General features: G+C 45.6%; 1 protein-coding gene across 5 annotated transcripts; it reads right to left on the reverse strand.

Annotated features, from left to right (window-relative positions):
* Positions 1–4,701: 4,701 nt before the first annotated feature.
* PROKR2 (prokineticin receptor 2) lies at positions 4,702–16,895 on the reverse strand. 5 transcript variants are annotated; one of them, XR_009703142.1, is made up of 4 exons: positions 16,763–16,895; positions 14,053–14,654; positions 6,898–7,823; positions 4,702–5,002 (listed from the first exon to the last, which is right to left on the reverse strand). XR_009703142.1 is itself a non-coding variant. In XM_061208098.1 (3 exons), the coding sequence occupies exons 2-3, from the start codon at positions 14,508–14,510 to the stop codon at positions 7,127–7,129; spliced, it is 1,155 nt and encodes a 384-aa protein (XP_061064081.1). In that variant the 5' UTR covers positions 14,511–14,654; positions 16,763–16,895; the 3' UTR covers positions 5,049–7,126. The 5 variants fall into 5 exon arrangements, 2 of the variants coding, with proteins under 2 accessions (XP_061064081.1, XP_061064082.1); XR_009703140.1 differs by having other exon boundaries at positions 4,702–5,011; XR_009703141.1 differs by lacking the exon at positions 4,702–5,002 and adding an exon at positions 5,049–5,511.
* Between the last annotated feature and the right edge of the window lie 369 nt (positions 16,896–17,264).

Consider the following 17,264-nt stretch of genomic DNA (forward strand, 5'->3'; position numbering starts at 1 on the left):
CAGTTCCTAGGGATTAGGATGTGGACATATTTAGGAGGTCATTATTCAGCCTACTATACTGGGGAATAGAAGGCTCATTCAGAACTACTTCAGTGGGTTTGTAAACCCAAAGTTAAGAGATACTTTTAGCTAAAATCCTGCTTGGAGCAAAGAAGTCAGGCTCAGGTGGAATAATGTGAGAACCAGAAATATCAACACCATGTATTTCTATGATTGCTATAATAAGAATAACCATGGAGCAGAAGCTGGGGTTGTCCCTTCATTAAGTGAAGCTCAGAGATCTGGAAAGCAATGGCCTAATTATAAAATAAAAATACTGTTGTGAAAACAGTGTAGCTGTGGGTGGCAATGTTTTCCTGGGTCATCTATGGACCCCTACCCCCCAGTTTTCTGCTTCTTCCCCTTGACACTCCCTTAACTCTCTGCAGATGGTAGATGGTGATGATAGTAATGAGGAGGAAGAGAAAGAGGAGAACTAATTCTTAGAGTTCACAGCTGCCTCCATATGATACAATAACCATTTGCTGAAATAAAATAAAAATGCAGAACTTCAGGCATACTGAGTGAGAATGCCAAATCGTGCTTGAAGCCTTTTGCAAAATTTCCTGTTAGCTGATGTAGCTCAAACAATGAGCTCGAATGAGAAGGAATTCATCCAATTATTTCCTGTCCACTGCATATCCCCATTCAGGGGTCCAGACCTTTAATAATCTTGCCTTCTCTAGGTTCAGTCAAGTAATGGATAAAATCTTTAGATGGTCATAGATGCTTTAATCAATGTTATTCCAACCATCTATAAATCTAACTAATCAAAATATCAAAGTATTGAAAGTTTAACTGAGATAAAGAAAAGATAGAGCCTTGACATTCATGAAGGACTCATCCTCCACCTTTGGAAATCCCCAATTGTATCACTAGCACTACAGCATATAATTTCTTCCATAAAATGCAATTTTTTTCCACAGGCTGTAGCATTTGTGGAAGTATTGTGAATCACTTCTTGTTTCTCTATAAAACTTATATTCAATTTATTCATGCCATGGATCGGAATAAGCAAACATATCGTTATATTAATGTATCTGAACTTCTATTCTCTGGCTAAGAACTATCCTTTTCTTAAAGGATCCTTAACTTCTCACCTACCTAATATTTTCATTCTTTCTTCATTTTCAACAATAGTACCAACTTCCATCACCAAAAAGCCATTGGCTTTCTTTTAGGGGGATATACATTTTTAAAGTAAGAGATATAGTCTTTCATGATTTCAATTTCTTTTCCTCTTTTCTCTCCATCCCAGTCCCCAATCTTCTGCTGCTTTTTCATCTTTGTTATATGTGCAGTGTTGGCTGACACGACACTTGGATGTATGGAGAAAACATAGCTTCTTGACTTTTCTATAATTGATCAAAGTTTTATGAGCCCCTGTCTCATTGGGAGGTAAAGAACAAACTTAAACTTAGCTATTAATAACATATAGTCTTTTTGAACTTAAGTATACTCCATTCAGCTTAAATCACCCACTTTCAGATAAATGAAATGTTTTGGATTTCAGCCCCTTCTCCTTACTCCTTCCAAATATAGTGGAGCTTCCGTGACTGCATGTTGGAGGAGGATAAAAGGAATACTCAGAATCACATGCTGTTATGTGGATTCTGGATCCTTGCTGGCCATGCTGCAGGATGGGTTGTTGAAAAATAATACATTCCAACTAGTCTTTTGGAGTCTATGGTTCTGGCTATTTGTACTTGATTGCAAAGGTCTCACACAAAATGGCCTTTTTGATGCAACCCCAGGCTTCTGTCCATCCATCTGTGACCCTTAAGTGGGGCACATGGGAATTTATGGATCCCTACACCTCACTGCTTGTTGTGAGGTATCAAGGCACTACATCAGACTCCTCTGTCTTGCAGCTTCCTCCACTGCTGGGCTCCTCTTAGAGGTCTAGGGCCTCCCCCAGTGAACCTGGGCAAGCATTTCATTGGTGCCTCCATGCCCCATGATCTTAGGCTTCTCTATTACTTAGGTGCTTCTATTGCATCCTCACTTCCACCACCTAGATTTAGACCCTGAAGGAGAAAGCAAGGACAAATGCATCTGGTCTTTAACCAACTTGTTTCTTTCTTTCCCACAACCATGGGGACTGTAAGGGGTAGGCTCTGTTTTCTTCTTCCTGTGTGGAAGGGACTTCCCCTACATCATCGTCTCCTTCCTGAGGGTCATTAATCTTCCCGCTTCAGTCTTATGATGGAAGGGCATCTTCTTTATGTTATGGAAGATATCCTGTGATTTGAGCTGGCCAGGTACAGTTGGGAGTCCAAGATGGCTAGAGACTTGGAGTCACAGAAGATGAAAATACTCTGGTTGAATAATTCCCAAATAGTATATCCATTATATGTGACACAATACTCTGGATTCCTCTAGGAGAAATTCTGTTCCCAGAGTTAATCATTCTAAAAATAACAGCTAATATCTATTGACTGCTTATGTTGTACTAGGCATTTTTCTAAGATATATATTTGAACCACATATAATCCTATATATATATGATGTAAGTACTATTATCATTCCTATTTTATAGATGAAGGGGTAAGGGGTATAGTAAAATTTGCATGGTTAAGTATGAATTACTATTTGAACCTGATTCTGACTGTGAATCCCAGGCTCTTTCAGTACACTTCTTTCTTCATCCTGCTGCTGGAGTTTGTTCTCCCCTTAAACACTCTACATTCTATGTGTCTGTCAAATCAAACTATTTGCTGTTCCACTTATATTCTATCTCATTTCTCCTCTTCTATGTCTTTGCTCATTCTGTCCTCTTTGCCTAGAATACCCTCTTCCCACCATTCTCCATCTTCCAGAGCTCTGCCTAACTACCTCCCTACTCCAAAGTTTGATTCCCATGGCTGGAAGGAATCTGTCTTCTAAATTCTCTCCATTTTTGTGCTTAGAGTGTCTCAACCTCAACATGGAATTAATCATATATCATTTCAAGAGTCACTTTCAGATTCAGGCTTACACTCTCATTTTTGTGCAGCCAGCACAGAGACTGGATGAGTGGGTGGAAGACCTTCTTCTGCACACACTGGACCATCCCTGCTGCAGAGTTCAGTCAGAATATTGTGTCAGGAACCTGCCTAGGAGCTGGATCCAGAGCTGGTAACCTACGGTCAGCATTAAATGAGATTCTGGAGATGACCTTTTTCATCTCAGCCTGTGACTCATATGTGGAAATTCAGTCAACAAAGGGATGGAAGGACCTTGCCTCTATATGACCTTCTGTTCCAAGAGCTGACTACCTGCTTCTTGGAGGCAAACCCCTGCCTACTTCCCTCTATTCGATAATTACTTATTCTTTTCAAGTTCCAATGAATCCTTCACCTCCTGCCAATTTGTTATATCTGAAGAAAGTGCCAAACACATTTTTTTTTCACACCAGCTTATCTCTTGGGAATATTGTCCTGTATTTGGAGCTCTTTGAGCATCTGTAAAGGAGTAAGTGGTTCACGCAACCCCAGGAGGTGATGTGTAGCCTGGTTGGTGTACCTCAGGAGAGAGGCTGACCTGGTGACCAGAAGGCATTTGGTTCCTGGGAGGCACGAAGAAGGACCACTGCTCAGGATCAGCCAGATGGAACTTGTGTGATGATTGCACACTCTGGCCTTGGACTTGCTTTGCCTTTGAATATGAGAAAGCCCTTTCCCCCACCACCTACTTTTCCTAGGGCCAGGGTCCCCTCTTCATAATCTGCTTTCCCACATGGCTCCAGCACCACATCTAAATAGTTCCATGTATGTTCAAGCCTAATGTGCTCAGACCTCTCCCTGAGGGAGCATTTCTCTCAATAGGAGAAAAGAAAGGCAGAAGCGCTAGAGTGACCCTGGTGTAATTCTGATTTCTCTGGAACCCTGGGGTCTAGATTATGAAGTCCCTTGGATGGATGCACTCTTTGCTTGCCAGAAGGAAGGAAAGTATCTTTTGTGCAGTTTAAGATTCTCCCAGGAGGTCAGAAACCAGTTTAAATGGCCTTTTAAACATTCTTAGAGGAAGTCCCCTCCTTTGGACACAGGAGGGCAGTTACTGAATGCAGCTCACTAGACCAGAGTGAGAACTTGGGGCAATGTTTTGGCTCCAACAAGTGTTAGTGTTAGCTGTGCATCCTTAAGCAAGTCATTTCCTCATTTGAAATTCAGATCTTCTCAACTAAGAAAGGAGTGAGTTGAGTTACATGTCCTAAAAGGCCTTTTCCTGCTTTGGTGTCCTATTGAGGTGTGTGTGTGTGTGTGTGTGTGTGTGTGTGTCTTCTTGAGCCCAAGGGAGAGATAATGGTTAAATTGAGGAGATATGATTCAAAGCCAAAATTTTCCCCTAGAAATAGAACTCACTTTAAGTTTTCTAACCACCTCCCATGTGTCACTTTTTCCTTCAGAAGTCTGCAATTGGTTTTTATCGATGAAAGGCCTGAAGCCATCTTTTGATTTCTTCAACTTGAGAATCAACTTATTTTTGATGTTGGATGTTGAAAGAAAAATCTAATAGCTTCATCACAAAGCCATCCTTCTCTTATTCTGGCCAAGGAAATGGATCCGTTTTGCCAAAGGAGATTAAATTTTCAATATATAATAGTATATATGAATGTTTATGTATCTCAGTGCATTAAAAGTATCTTAAGCTTAGCATTAATTAGTCTTGAAAAGAAAAGTGTAAACACAAGTGCAATTAATTTATTACCTTAACACCAGTTAGATGAATGAATAGTCTCCATGCAAACAGCAGTTTTCATTAAACAAACAAGATGATTTTAAAATGAAGGGGTAACGTGAGCATGCAGTAGCGGTTCTTTGATTTATTTGCATGCATGAGTACACTCCTGGGCTGGCAGCTTGAGGGACGTGACCAAGATGAGGCTGGTTGCTGGTGTGAGCTGCCACTGTTCTAAAAATGCCTTCAAGAACTTCTCTGTTTCAAGGTTGAACTGTTTAAATGGCTATTACTTCATTGATACCTAAATAAACTAACATATAGAAGATTAGCAGGGAAAATGCTTCAACAGTGTGGTTAAGATTCCATATGTTAATTATTTCATTTGATAACAACATAACACTTTAATTCACTGGAAAATCACAAATCTCACCAATATTTACAAAAGTTGTTTCAGTTAAATTTAAATGAAGGGAGGATGGTATGTTTTAGTATAAAAAGGAAAAAGGGATTGAATTCTTTTGACAGACACAATTGGTAACAGTCTACTCTTAAAGAATCATCTTTAGGAGAAGAGTCAGGACAGGGGTAATAAATAAAAATGCAGTTATCATATTTGTGAAAATGCAGATAACCCCCAATATTTACTTGCTTGGCTTTAGAATGCATTGTGTAATTTTGTCTAATCAGAATTTATAAACAATTTGGCTTAACCTAATGTTAAAGTGAATTTGCATTTTCTGAGGGTACAATGATTGGGCTGAAGGTGAATCTGCTGGGTGGTGATGGAGGAAAATGTTGGTTGAAACGTCACTGTTGGATTAAAAACACCAACAATTAATTAAATACACACACATACACACACAGACAAGCAAACAACTAAATAACCCCTTCACTATAGAAGAGCAGGAATTGCCCAAATGTGGGTCATTTGGGTCAATCCCAAACCATTTGTATAGACTCTGCTTCAAAATGAATTAGGAAGAAATGAAGACAACTACACACAATTACCACAGATGTGTGATAATACAATCAGACTTAGGCAGCCCTGGGGTGTGCTGTTTAGCAACATGCAGGGAAGACTGTCAACACTTCTATGACCACAGGGATACTGAAAGTTTGGGGGGGGGGTGTGGGTAACTGAGACTCTGAAGTTGAATCTTCCTGATTATAACCCAGGACAAGGATTCCTTTTTTGCCCTGATGTAGATGGACTGCACTGAGAAGAGTTCAGGGATCACTGGTCCATAGACTAAGGATGAAAAAGTGGGAGTGTTTCTCCATAATAAGCCACAGTGGATGGGGTCCAAACAAATCATTCAATATCTCTTATCCATTCTCATCACTTGTATAGTTGAAAAGCACTTTTACAAACTATGACCTCAGTGGGCTTGCCCAACAGTCCTGTAAGGCAGGCAGAGAAAATATTTTCATCATCCCTGTTTCGTTGAACAAAACTGAGATGCAGAGAGAGTAAACATCTAGGTCACATGAGTTAGGACTTGAACCCAGGTCTTTGGATTCCAAGTAGAGCTCATCTTTGCAAGAGAGGGTGTGTTCTAGAAAAGTGGCCCAGGCCTTAGCAAAATGGCCACACAGATTATGTTCATTGCCAGTGGCAAACTCCACCCCTTTCTCTGTCCCCTTCCTCCCTGACACTAGAGCTGCTGACATCCTTCACATTAAGGTTTCAGGAACTGGATGTGTTCCTCATTTCAGGATTGTCTGTCTTCACCCAAAAGAATGATGAGTTTTCAAGCATCAGTGGAAAAGAAAATTTTTTGGTTCTTTCCTTTGAGATTACACCATTATAGATAACCAATGACCTGGTTATGAGAAAAATTCTTTTCCGGCAGCCAGAATCCTAGAGAATGTTCTAGGGAGGTCATAAGATCTGGGTGGGAAAGCTCAGTGTGATGGCATGAATTGTCTTCCCATGAGGCTGTAAACCCCACACTCTAATTCACCCTTTTATCTCCATTGTGCTGCATTCTGTAGGCTTTGACTTTCCTGCACTGGCCATATACAGAATGAGGGAAGATGAAGAATGAGTCTAGATAACCATCTGTGGCCTCTGTTTGACCACCTAAATATCTGGATATAGCTTGATGACTCCAATGGCTTCTGCCATTTCATTTTGCTATTTAAATATTTTTGCACAGTAGGTAATCAGTAAATGTCAGCTCCTGTTGCCCTTACCTAATCTCGCTGGTGTGGTTGTGCACACAGTAGGTGTTGAGCAGGTATCAGTAAATGTCAGCTGCTGTGGTTTGTGTCTAGTTGCATCGCATTTTATGACTCCAGCTCCTTGAGAGCAGTGAAGTGTGAACACAGTTGCCCTTTCCCCAAGCAGCCTGTGAACTTGGTTATTGGTGAATTGTGCTCCAAGTACTGGCTTTTGGGTTTTCAATTATGAAACACCAGTGGGTCACTTCAGCCTGATACAATCCACCTCTTCCGTGGCCAGCAGGCCGCTGGTTTTGAGGTCATGGTCAGCGCTGGACTTGCTCCCGCCGTGGGAGGGCCGCCAGTGGAGCTGCAGCATCTTCTTGAAGTGCTTCATGGTGTTGTTCTTGACGGTCACGAAGCAAACGGTGTTGATCATGCTGTTGCTCATGGCGATGCACTCGACGACGTAAAAGGCTGTGAGGTAGTGCTTCTCCTTCACGAATACGGTGGGGAAGAAGTCGCGCACGATGGTGAAGCCGTAGAAAGGCGCCCAGCACAGCACGTAGGCCGTAAGGATGCACATGAGCACCAGCACCGTCTTCCGGCGGCAGCGCAGCCGCTTCCGGATCTGTTCCGTCTGGAAACCAGGGACCGCCTTGAACCAGAGCTCCCGGGAGATCCTGGCGTAGCACAGGGTCATGGTGACCACCGGGCCCAGGAACTCGATGCCAAAGATGAAGAGGAAGTAGGATTTATAGTAGAGCTGCTGGTCCACTGGCCAGATCTGGCCGCAGAAGATCTTTTCCTGGCGTTTGACAATAAAGAGGACGGTTTCCGTTGTGAAGTAGGCTGATGGGATGGCGATGAGAATGGATACCATCCAGACCAAAGCGATCAGGAAGGAGGCTGTTTGATAATTCATCCGCGGTTTCAAGGGGTGAACGATAGCGAGATATCTGGTGGGGGAGGGAAACTATCAGTAATAATGATGTGTGCTTGTAATCATTATTGGTTTTTAACTAACCCAAACACCCACAGTAGCAGACAAAATGGCACAGTGATTCCCCACGTATCTATTTTCCAGCGTCAACGTGCTTCATCTTATTTTAGCAACATCATTTGGCATTTGGAGGAGAGGAGTGGTTTAGTGTAAACAGCACAGGATTTGGGTCAAACAGACAGAATAAATCTTGGCTGGAGTGAATCACTCAGTCTCTCTGAGATTCGTTTCCTCAAATGCAACATGAGATAAAATGATACCTACCTTGCAGGGCTGCTGTGAATATTAAATATTATAATGTTTGTGAAATGCTTGGCATGTGCTAGGTGTGGCATGTACATGTGGCCTATCATGATTATAAGTCCTATTGATACCACCTTCGCTTTCCAGCTTGCCATTCTGCCTAAGAACATAATTCTTTCAAAACTCTTCAATCTAAATATCTTCTGGTGTAGAGGTGAAAGAAGAGCTGTGGACTAGGAATTTCTCTCTCCTGCCCTCAGGTGTCACCCCGCATTACAGAGCAGGAGTGGACTAAGGGTAGAATCTGAGGAATCTAGTGAGATGTAAATGACTTGCCCAAGCTCACTTGGTGCAGGGAACAGAATCCAGGCTCCTGATACAAAACTTTTACACCCACCTCCCTGCGTTGTCTCAAGCTCAGATGAGAAGGTGTGTAAAGTTGCCTTGACACCATAAAGCAGCACACAGCATGAAACTTTTATCCTGCTCTTTCCAATGAGCAATGCTGCCTGGGAAAGCGGTTGGAGCCCTTAGTGGGAAATGAGCTCATTTGTGTAGGTTGAATACCTTCTTTCCAGAAAAACCTAACAACACCTATTTAGGTAATTTAGTGCCCTGGAATCATTCCTGTGCATTTTATGGAGTGAGAGGAAGAGGTGGTGGAGGAAGGTGGAGGAAGAAAAGAGGCATGAGGGGTAGGGAAGAAATAATACAACCTTGGAAATGAATATGTACCTCATACCTGGAGCTTGAGTCAGGTTATGACCAAGAGCAGGAAGCCACCCATAGAAATTCTATCCAATTTACCCTTCTTTTGTAACTAGACCCTTTGGTCACCTTTCCAAGTTTCTGACTTGACCAAGAAGGCCTTCTGCCATGTTATTTCTGTTTGTCCCTGGCAATATGTCTGTCATGAGATTGTTTTATCGGCTCTTGCCTTCCCCTTGCTCACTGGCAGCTCTGACTCTATAGACTTCAATTAGGAGATCTCATGGCGGCCTGACTCTCCCCAGCTTGCAGCTTTCTGAAGACATGAGATAAAGTTGCATCCCATCCCAACCATTGGCTGCACCCTAACTGTATATATTAATGAGCAGTGCTTACTGGAGTTCTTCACCCATCCATGGGACCCAGCTTTTCCAAGTTAACCTGCGTGACTTGCCTGGGTAGCACAAGGCTCACAGGGCTGGAGATTGGGACAAATGGGCTAGCCAATCCTTCAATGGGGCAGGGACAACTCACAATCACTGTCTCTCTGTGATACTGAGTGTATCAGCTTCCTGTTGCTGCTGTAACAAATTACCACAAAATCAGTGGCTTAAACAACACAAATTAATTATCTTATAGTTTTGGAGGTCAGAAGTCTGACATGTGTCTCACTGGGCTAAAATCAAGGTGTTGGTAGGACTGTGTTCCTTTCTGGAGGCTCTGAGGGGAAAATCTCATTTGTTTCTTGTCTAGGGCTGCCTGCATTCCTTGGCTTAGGGCCCCCTTTCATGTTCAAAGCCACCAGTGACCAGTCAAGCCCTTCCCACAACACATCACCCTGACACTGACTTTTCTGCCTCCCTCTTGCACATCTAAGGACCTTTGTGATTACACTGGGCCCACCTGGATAATCCAGTCTTATGTCCTTATTTTATGATCAGCTAATTAGCAACCTTAATTCCGTCTGCTATCTTAATTCCCCTCAGGCATAATGTATTCTGGGGATTAGGATGTGGATATCTTGGGGGCGTCATTATTCTGCCTATCATACTGAGTTCAAAGTCCTTAGATAATGCAGAACTAATTCAAGACTTAATAACTCTCTCAATCTGGTTCTAGCATGAAAAGTATCTCAGTAACCAATGCCAAATAGAACTTCCACAGCCCTGCTTAATCTGTTGTCAACTCTTAAATTCTAATTCCTTATCCTATAGGATGCTCCAAAATTCAGAGTTGTCATCAGCTAAATACTAAAATAAAGAACACTGGCCTAGGCATTATTCAGAAGCCCTGGATTTCAGCTGTGCACCTAAATCCTTGAATAAATCACTTATGCTTCTGGGACTTAGTTTCTTCATCTGTGAAAGGGAGATAAAAATGACTTTACAGACAACCTTGCAGGCTTTTTGAAAGATTCTATTTGAGAAGGTAAATGTACATAAAGCATGGTGGACGCTATAATACTTTGTTTAAACCCATCTTTTCCCATGACTCATTCATTGGCAAGAGGGATATCTGCAAAGTCTTTGTTGCCATCTATCTGCTTGGATGTGTGTTTCTTGAGGTCAACACTCTTCTTCTGGGTTCTCTATGACTTCAAATATCATCCCTTCTAGGCCCTCTGCACATGAACCTTGCTCTTCTGCTGCTGCCTGTGTCAGGGTTTGTAGGTTTATCTAATTCTGAGTAGGATGTGGTCCCCATGCCTACAGATACAAGCCCATTATTTAATATTAGTGTCATCTCAGCAAAAGTGAGAGTTTGGCTGTCATCCATCTTTCTTATCATTTTGCCTTATTTTTCAGTTGGTTTGAAAGTGAGTGAGAAAGAGGGGTGCTATTTATTTATTAGGGTCCTGGATTGTAAGGGCTGAAATTCCATATACTGCTTTGACATCTACAGGGCCCCAAAAGCCTAGCTGTGAGTTCCTCTGTTTTCACCAGATATACCCCTCCACCCAGCGAGAAAGGCTCTTGTCCTGCTAGTTCCTCTATCAGTGGGAATAGCTGCACCCCCAATCCTCAACCTAATGGGTTTCACTTCTCTGCCAGTTGGCAAAATCATTCAAACAAGCCAATCACATCCTCCCATGGGAGCCAAGGGTCACCTCAGCCTCTTGTCACTATAAACCCTGCTGCCCACATACCCTGCTGGTTCATTCTATTCCCAAGCACAGCTCTCATGTGACCCTGCCTAGTGTGCAGTGTTCTTCTCCCCTGGGCTGGCAGTATATGAGACCAACCAAGTGCTTTCACCCTCATTGTTCTAGTTTCAGGTGTGTGTTCAGTCATCTACTACTATTGGTGCTGGAGAGTCCTGCCTTCATCAACGGGGTGAATAGGAGGTGGTCAGAATAGCACACTTGAATTGCAACACCTTCCTCATGAAGCGTTCCCAGACTGCATCACTAACATAATCATCTGTCTTTCTCTGAGTTACTCTTCACTTATCACTAGATTATTCTAGTTTTTGTGTGGAAGAAAAGCTCCCTGAGGTCAAAGACTGTGTCTTCTACTACTTTATGTTTCCATACGCATAGGTTGGGCACACAGTAGGACCCAGCAACCTGTGGATCTACCAGGTTGTAGCAGATGCTGTTGGTGCCCCTCTATTATCCCTTTGCTTTTATCACTTCAGTGCATACCTGTCCACTGCCACCTGCTAACACCTGCATTTCTTTGTCGGAAGGCCTTCTCTGGCTTCCAGAGTCCTCTTGGTAACTTGCACAGAATTTCCAGAGTGGCCCTCACAAATGACTTATGAGGGTTGGTGTGTAAATATCCTAGTTCCCTCCCACCTCTCACTCCTGGGAGAACTCTGAGGTGAGATCTACACCAGCTCCAAGAGTTCTGTGGCAGGAATAAGCATCAATTGTGCACAGTGGAAACTTGTTCAATAACACAGCTTGTATTGACTGCCTTCCCTTGCCTGCCTCCTTTCCTATCTCCCTATAGGTACTTCCTGAGGGCTACCTGCACATGAATCCTTGTCTCAGGGTCTATTTTAGGGGTAAACCAAACTAAGGCACAGGTTTGAGGCTCTGCACTAAGCACTATGGAAACATGAAGATAGAAGTGGTTATTGCGCTTAAAACACAGTGTCCTTTGGAAAAGACTGTCTGTGTCCCCAGACACAGCATGAGATTAAAAGACAGATTGGCATCAGGTTACAAAGACTCTGGGGTGCTAGACTCAGGATTTGGCATGTGTTCTATAAGCATCGAAACTTTTGGAGGTTTTGTAAGGAATGAGACATATTAGAAAGACTCTTCAGTGGTGATATTCTGATGCTTAATATGGATGAGTATAGATTTCAGGGAACAGTCAGGGGCTCCTGAAGGGGTGAAGAGACAAGTTAGAGGAGCATTATGATGGTTCAGCCATGACTTGCCAAGAGATGAAGCTGGAGGGACTACTGCCAGGACCTGGTGTAGGGCTGCACCTGGTGTAGGGGTGTGTGGGTGGGGGTAGAACAGGGAGAAAGGAAAAGGATGATGGTAGTATCTCCTGCTTGGGTGACTGGGAGATGGTGGAACTGCTGACAGAGCTGGAAGCTGACTGAGGCAGAGCTGGTTTGGGGTGGGAAAGGAACCACTCTGTATTGTAACAGAATCGTTGCTTCCTGAGAATCTCCCATGTTGAAAGAAAGGAAGAAAGAAAAGAAAGAAAGAAAGAAAGAAAGAAAGAAAGAAAGAAAGAAAGAAAGAAAGAAAGGAAGGAAGGAAGGAAGGAAGGAAGAAAGAAAGAAAGAAAGAGAAAGAAAGAAAGGAAGGAAGGAAAAAGGAAAGAAAGAAAGAAGAAAGAGAGAGAGAGAAAGAAAGAAAGAAAGAAAAAGAAAGAAAGAAAGAGAGAAAGAAAGAGAGAAAGAAAGAAAAACCCCACACCTACATTAGAAAGACAAAGGTTTCAATGGAACAAAGGTGATGAGAACAGTGGTAACTCACTTGAGTAAACATCAGAATCATTCAGGGATTGGGTAAAATGCAGATGCCTAGGCCCTAGCCCAGGGGAGTCCCATTCAGTAGGGGCCCAGGAATCTGACTTTGTACCATTGTACCAAACATACTTTGTATCATTTCCCCTGGGGAATTTTGTGCAGTTGGTTGATAGGTAAGTTTCATAAACACTGGGTTCAGGGCTTACGAGCCTCAGAGTTGTGATAACAAAATTGTTTTTTCTTGCAGGAATTAAGTTATAAAAAGGAAGATGCCTCTTATACGTGTATGTGTATTATATTATCATAAATGAAAAATAATCACTGGGTTGATTAAAAAGGAACACAGACCTAAATAGCACTGAGAACGAGGGAAAAACTGGAGTTGAAAGGAGATAAAAGGGAAAAAGATGATTAAAAACACATCAAAATGAGTTTCAGCATAACTCACAATGGTGGACCAAGAAGATGTGACACAAATTGCCCCCCTCAAACAGGGCCACTGGTGGTCCAATGCTGGCCTACAGCTATTTACATAAATAAAACATGTGTCAGATTTGTCTGAAGCTGCTATTAGAAATTTTACTTTATAAATTTACACTAGATCAAGGACTTACAGAACATCTCACACAAATATATGCAAATAAGCACATGGATGTATTCAAAAAAGGCAAGAATGTCCTTCCCTCTTTTTTGCAACCAAACCCTGTAATCTTATTTTAAAATCAGCTCTGCCATAAAGTCACCAAAAACAAGAGTACATACTGTATGATTCCATTTTTATGAAGTTAAAAAATAGGCAAAACTAAACTATGACGCTAGAAATCAGATCAGTGGTTGCCTGGGGTGGGAGGATTGACTGGTAAGGGGCACAAGGAAACTTTCTAGGGGATGGAAATGTTCTATATCTTGATTTGGGTAATGGTTACAGGAAAAACTTCGCACATGCTATCTAGACTGGAAGCTGCCCTGGCTAACCTAGTTAACATGGCTTCTAAGTAGTAACCTGCCTAAACTTGCTGCTTTTGCTTTTGTGTTTGGTGAGGTTCATGGTTATATGACATGCCTGTATCTGAAGCAGATGTGGTGTATGGGGGCATGGCCCAGAGCTGGGAGGCTCAGGAGCCTCCCTCTTGTCCACATTTGGGAGAACATGAGCCACAACTGGAGAAACCAAGTCTCCTTTTGCCTCGATAGATGGACAAGCATTTGAATCTGGAGTAATGCCAACTTTTAGAGCTGAAGTGAGGAAAGAGGCAACCTGGCCCACCTCCATCTTTACCCCTACCCAACATCCTCACCTGTCGATAGCAATGGCCAGCAGGGCATTGGTGGAGACGTAGAGTGAGACGGTACGCAGGTAGTTGACAGAGGCACAAAGCACATGGCCGTGCTCCCAGGAGAGCTGGCGCACCACATAGTAGTCCATCTCGAAGGGGCAGCAGACAATGGCCACCAGGAAGTCGGAGATGGCCAGGTTAGCAATGAGCAGGTTGGTGAGGTTGCGCAGCTTCTTATAGCGGGCAAGGGCAGCGATAAAGACAAAGTTGCCAATGCCGCAAATCAGCATGATGCCCACAAGTGCCACCCCGATAATGATCTTGGCTGCAAAGAAGGTGTGAGTCTTGGTCATATCCTCATCTTCATCTAGAGGGAGGTCGTAATCACCATAACTGAAGTTGAAGGGGAGGGAGGCGGCATGGTCTTGGGGTATACTGAAGTTGGTTGCAAAACTAGTGTTTCCATTCTGGGCTGCCATGGTGAAGCTTGCCAGTGAGTGGTATGCAGGAGTCTCCGGGGTCTGAGTACTCTGAGCTGGGGGTCCAGACCCTCTGCTTTCATGAGGTCAGAGATCCTAGTACCCTGCCCACATCTGTGGGGAGTCAAGACACCATCGTGGATCCTGGAAGGAGACACAACCAGTTGATAAAATATAGGAGAACACCTGGTAGCATCCTCCCAGAGTCCCCCCAGGTATAGGCCAACCAGACGCAGAGTCTAACCCACAGACAGAACTACCCATGGCACAGAGGGGAGGACACATGAGTTCTGGAAATTGGGAAACCCTCTATTGGCTGTTTGGCTGTCGAGAGGGACTGGGCATGGGATGGATTGGACTCCCCAGAGACACCCAAGAAGAATGTGTATCTTTGCCCTTTGTCCAGGGACCAGGACCAGTTTAACTGCCCAGTCCCCCTCCCCCCAGCAGCCCCCACAGGGGTCTTCTGGAAGTTTTTCCCAGATGCTCAGGCAGCTGGCCCAGGACTCTATGGCAGTCACAACATTGTGCCAGCTGTTGGCCAGGGACAATGAAGCCAGAGGATGGGGATACAGCAGGGTCCTTCCTCCAGAGCAGGGACTGCTCCCTCTGTCCTGGCCAGTCCACAGACTTGGAAATCACCATTTTCACATGGACAGGCTGAGTCAACTTGGGCCAGTGATTTATGCTCTCTGAATCCCAGTTTTCCTGTAAACCAAATTCCTGTTGCCTAGCCCAGGGCCTGGCACAGAGTAGGGGCTGGATAGGAATCTGCTGAAGGAATGACTGAGGATCCTGACCAGGACTCTGCAGGTGGAGGGGCCTGTGGGTGGGAGGGAATTCTCCTGCTGCGCTGCTGGGCCGCTCTAGAAAGAAGTCCTCTGTCTGCTTCCCTTCCCTGTCTCCACTCTTTTGAGCTGTCCCTTCACCAGCCCCCCAGCTCCCCTTCCAGAATCAGCCTTGATTGGGAGGTACCACATCTTGTCACCAAAATCTGTGTCCTCTGAAAGTGGTGGCTGCTCCAAGACCTCGCTTAACTGAAAACAGCCACCCAAGGGGGGTGGGGGGAGTGTCAGTGAGGACCCAGGAGGACCTGAGGGCTGACCTGTCTCTTATGGCCTAAGTCCTCTACATTCTTGGTGCCTCCAGATGCCCGCGGGGGAGGAAATAAAGTCTCTGAAGTACTGAGCCCTCAGGAGATTGGGCACTGTTGGGTTCGCTGTGTCTGAGGGACTGGAAAAAGAACCCAGGTCCAGCACCTGCAGAATGGGGGTCCCGGCCATCCAGCCATGAACCACCTTCCCCCACCTCTTAGCACACCTGGAAAGGACTCCAAGTGTGCGGGCCGCGGGATGCTGGAAGCAAGAAGTGGACCAAACTGGACAGTAGGTTTGGCCCAGCCCTGTGAGAAGAGCGGGAGAACGAAGGACAGGAACTGCTCCCGGAAGGGACAGCAGTCGCAGGGTGGCGGGGACACTCCAACCTGCGGCGCGCCTGCCTGCTGTGTACCCGAGGGGAGGCTCAAAACCGCAGCTGGGGGCGTCCTCTTTTTGGGTCGCCTCTCCGTCTCACGCGAGACCCCAACCCCCGCAGACACTGAGACGGAGAAGCGGGAGTTGCGCCCTCTCGGCTTCGACGTTCGGCTGCTCTTCTGTCCCGGGACCCGCGAGGAGACAGCGGGCGCCCAGGCTGGAGCAGGTCCCCTCCCCGTTACCGCTGGATGCACTCCCTGCCCTTGATCAACCCGCTCCAGGATCCCCGTCCTTCTTCTCCCTTATTAACCACCCGGTACGGCCGCACGGCTCCCGGAGGCGCTGCCCCGGCAGGGGCGGGAATCGTCAGAAATTTAGGCTCGAGAAGCAAAGCCTGTGGGATCTCCGGGCGGGAAGAAAACTGGGGGTGGAGGGAGGAGACGGTGAAAGGGAATTTTCCCAGAGACACCTCCCCTTTCCTGCTCATCTTCCCGTGGGTGCCCCCCGCCCACGCCCTCCCCTGCAGTTTGGCGCCCGCCCACCCGCTGGCTCCCTCGGACTGCGCCCTCACTGCCCAGTCCCAGCCTACGGTCCCCGGCCCGGTCATCTCCCGGCACCCACTCCTCTAGTGCGAGCCAGCCAGGGCGCATCCCGAGGGCGGCAGCAGGCAAAGCTGCCCGAAGACCCCAGAGAAAGAAGTGGGCATCGGAGCCCTCAGCCCGGGCGACGCCCCCCACCCGGCCACTGGAGCCCCGGGACTGCGCGGAGCTCTGCACCTACGGACTTCCGCGCTTCCCCGTCTCCCTGGCGGCCTCGGGGACCCGGACTTGCGCTGCGTAGGAGGTGTTCCTCTTTCTTCCTCGCTCAGCGCGCTTCCCAGGCGAGTGGCGGTCTCCGGGTTCCTGCTACAGTTGGCGCTCCGCTCGCGAAGCTCTTTCCGGCTTCTGGGGCGCGGCCGGGTGCGCCCGCCCCGCGCTGGGCTCCGCCCCAGGGTCCCCGCCTGTCTCTGCGCGGAGGCAAAGGGTGGGCACTCGGCTCCTGCAACTGGTGCTCCCCAGGCGCCGGGCGCATGGAGCTCTAGCCTCCTTGGCGCGGGTGGGTCCCTCTAGAGAGTTTCTGAGCCCTCCGTACCCCCGTGTGAATGGAACGCAGTAGCCTTTTATTTTTTTTAAACATCTTTATTGGAGTATAATTGCTTTATAATGGTGTGTTAGTTTCTGCTTTATAACAAAATGAATCAGCTATACATATACATACATGCCCATATCCCCTCCCTCTTGCG

The sequence above is a fragment of the Eubalaena glacialis genome, chromosome 13 (assembly GCF_028564815.1).
Source record: "Eubalaena glacialis isolate mEubGla1 chromosome 13, mEubGla1.1.hap2.+ XY, whole genome shotgun sequence".
Lineage (NCBI taxonomy): Eukaryota > Metazoa > Chordata > Mammalia > Artiodactyla > Balaenidae > Eubalaena > Eubalaena glacialis.

Bases quoted from the DNA above. Each gene is read 5' to 3' on its own strand.
- PROKR2 (XM_061208098.1), bottom strand. From the start codon at position 14,510: ATGGCAGCCCAGAATGGAAACACTAGTTTTGCAACCAACTTCAGTATA. The intron at 7,824-14,052 runs GTGAGGATGTTG...CTCCCCCACCAG, and splicing joins CTGGCCATTGCTATCGACAG to ATATCTCGCTATCGTTCACC.